Source organism: Egretta garzetta, unplaced genomic scaffold (assembly GCF_000687185.1).
Source record: "Egretta garzetta isolate BGI_Z169 unplaced genomic scaffold, ASM68718v1 scaffold59, whole genome shotgun sequence".
Classification (NCBI taxonomy): Eukaryota; Metazoa; Chordata; class Aves; order Pelecaniformes; family Ardeidae; genus Egretta; species Egretta garzetta.
The window spans coordinates 2,030,057-2,032,807 of record NW_009267230.1 but is presented as its reverse complement, the minus strand read 5'-3'; the positions used below and the strand labels follow the sequence as shown (position 1 = coordinate 2,032,807).

The 2,751-nt window shown below is 60.9% G+C and overlaps 1 protein-coding gene across 2 annotated transcripts in view; it reads right to left on the bottom strand.

Moving 5' to 3' along the window:
• The window catches only part of LOC104133842 (gamma-secretase subunit Aph-1b), a 6,012-nt gene extending 3,267 nt beyond the window's left edge, over window positions 1-2,745 (bottom strand). Inside the window, exons 1-2 of one of the 2 annotated variants that reach the window (XM_009647294.2) lie at window positions 2,594-2,745; window positions 553-723 (exon numbers count right to left, since the gene is read on the bottom strand). In XM_009647294.2, coding sequence (XP_009645589.1) covers window positions 553-723; window positions 2,594-2,706 — 284 coding nt within the window. In that variant the 5' untranslated portion in view covers window positions 2,707-2,745. The remainder of the gene's footprint in view (window positions 1-552; window positions 724-2,593) is intronic. The other variant, XM_035902716.1, reaches the window with a different exon arrangement.
• Window positions 2,746-2,751: the final 6 nt, after the last annotated feature.

The window sequence follows — 2,751 nt, the reverse complement described above, 5'->3', positions numbered from 1 at the left end:
GGAGGGGACCAAGCGTGGGGCCGGCGGCCATGTGCCACCCCACAGAGCCCCAAAACCATCTTCAGGCTGCCCCTGATTGCACAAAACCATCCCTAAGAAAGGAACAAGTCTTGCCAGTGGGCGAGGGCAGATCCCAAAACCTTCTCCATCCCCCAAGGCAGCAAAGTGGGCATTTCCCAGTGCCCGGCATCCCCCTGAGCTGCGGAAGCACTGCTGGTGCTGGTCACCAGGGCAGAGAGTATGCGACATGTCCTGCTGCAGCCCAAATCCACAGCCTACCCCGTCCCAAATTCCAGGAGGCACTACCAGCCTCCCTGGGTAGCAGCCCTGGGACCTCCAGACCCTAGGGCTGCTCTGCTCCACCACCTGAGACCCACTCGAGGTCAACGTACTGACAGGGGTACCACCCGCACGCTTCCAGTGAGGACGGAGGTGGCTTGGTGCCACACTTGGCGTTCCCCCCAGCCCAGGAGCTGGCAGCCGAAACCTGGCACCCGCCACGGCCAGGAGGACCACCCTGCAGCGTTGGAGCAGGGTGGGAGATGCCCTTACCTGAGGAGCTTGTAGTAGAGGAAGCGGAAGGCCTCCTGCAGCAGCACAGAGAACATCACCCCAAATATCAAGAGCCCCTTCTGCAAGGGCTCATCCCGGGGGTCGCTGGCTTTAACCGCAATAAACCAGATGAGGGAGGAGAGCAGCAGCGACACCAGCCAGAAGAAAGCCCTGCAAGAGACAGAGAGCGCCCGCTGGCACCGGTGCTGGGCCGGGACCGGTGCCAGCGCCGAGCCCCACGGGCACCATCGGCACTACGCCCGAGTTGGTACCAGCACGGGCAGCTGTGCCCCGGCCTTGCCCACTCTCCTACCAGTACCAGCACCGTTCCGGTACCAGTGCTGGGCTGTGCCGGTACTGGCACCGCTGCTGTGCCAGCGCTCCTCCTCCGCTGGTAGCCAGAACGGGGACTGGTGCCCCCACTGCACTGGTACCAGCGCCAGGCTCATGTCCACACCAGTACCAGTTCCAGTACCACACCCCACTGATCCCACAGTGGTACTGGTAGCAGGGCCCCAGCCGCACGCATGCACCAGTACCGCTACCAGCCCTGCACTGGTACCAGTACTCCACCAATGCTGTCACCGATACCAGTGTCCTCCCCATCATGCCCATGCCACGCGGTGACCACAGTGGCACCAGTACCGTACTGGTGCTCCTGTCCTGCCCACAAGGGTACCAGTACACGTACCAGAGCTCCTGCTGTGCCGGCAATGGTACCAGTACAAGTATGGATACTGGTGCCCCTGTCACACTCACAAGGGTACGAGTACCAGTACTGGTGCTCCTGTCAAGACCATGACCACCAGTATGAGCACTGGTGTCCCAAACGTGCCCATGATGGTACCAGTAAGGGAAACAATACCATTGCCCGTGTCATGCAAGCAACATCAGTATGAGTACTGGTACTGGTCCTCCTGTCGTAACCACAACGGCACCAGGACTGGTTCCCCCATTGTGCCTCTGCCAGTACCAGCCACATCCTTGTCACACCCATACTGGTACCAGCGCCCCTGTCACGCCAATACTGGTACCGATACCAAAACTGGTACCAGCACCCCTGTCACACCCATACTGGTACCAGTACCAGCACTGATACCAGCACCCCATCATGCCCATACTGGTACCAGTACCGAAACGGGTACCAGCACCCCCATCACACCCATACTGGTACCAGTACCGAAACGGGTACCAGCACCCCCGGCACACCCATACTGGTACCAGTACCAAAACTGGTACCAGTACCCCTGGCACACCCATACTGGTACCAGTACCGAAACTGGTAACAGTACCCCCAGCACACCCATACTGGTACCAGTACCAAAACAGGTACCAGCACCCTCATCACACCCATACTGGTACCAGTACCGAAACGGGTACCAGCACCCCCGTCACACCCATATTGGTACCAGTACCGAAACTGGTACCAGTACCCCCAGCACACCCATACTGGTACCAGTACCAAAACAGGTACTAGCACCCCCGTTACACCCATACTGGTACCAGTACCAAAACTGATACCAGCACCGAAATGGGTACCAGCACCCTTGTCACACCCATACTGGTACTAGTACCAGCACCGGTACCAACACCCCTGTCACACCCGTACCGGTACCGGTACCAGCATCTCATCCTGCCCATACTACTACCAGCACTGGTACCAGCGCCTCATCATGCCCATACCGGTACCGGCACCACACCCCCCTCACACCTATACCAGTATCGGTACCGACACTGGTACCAGTGCCCCGTCATGCCCAGTACCGGTACCACGCCCCATCACGCCCATACCGGCACCGGTACCACGCCCCGTCACGCCCATACTGGTACCAGTACCGGTACCACGCCCCGTCACGCCCATACTGGTACCAGTACCGGTACCGGTACCGGTACCACGCCCCGTCACGCCCATACCGATACCAGCACCAACGCTGGTGCCACACCAGTACCGATACCGGCACCAGTACCCCCTCCGCGCCCACACCACTACCCCCGGTGGCACCAGCACCCCTCCCGGTGCCGGTGCCGGTGCGGGACTGACCCGGCGATGAGGATGATGATGCGGAGCGGGTCGCGGGCGATGGTGAAGAGGAAGAGGCCGAAGGCTGGCCCGAAGGCGATAAAGGTGCACCCGAAGAAGACGGCGAGCGTCATGGCGGCGGGACGCGGGACCGGGACGGGACCCGGAGGCTCGGACCG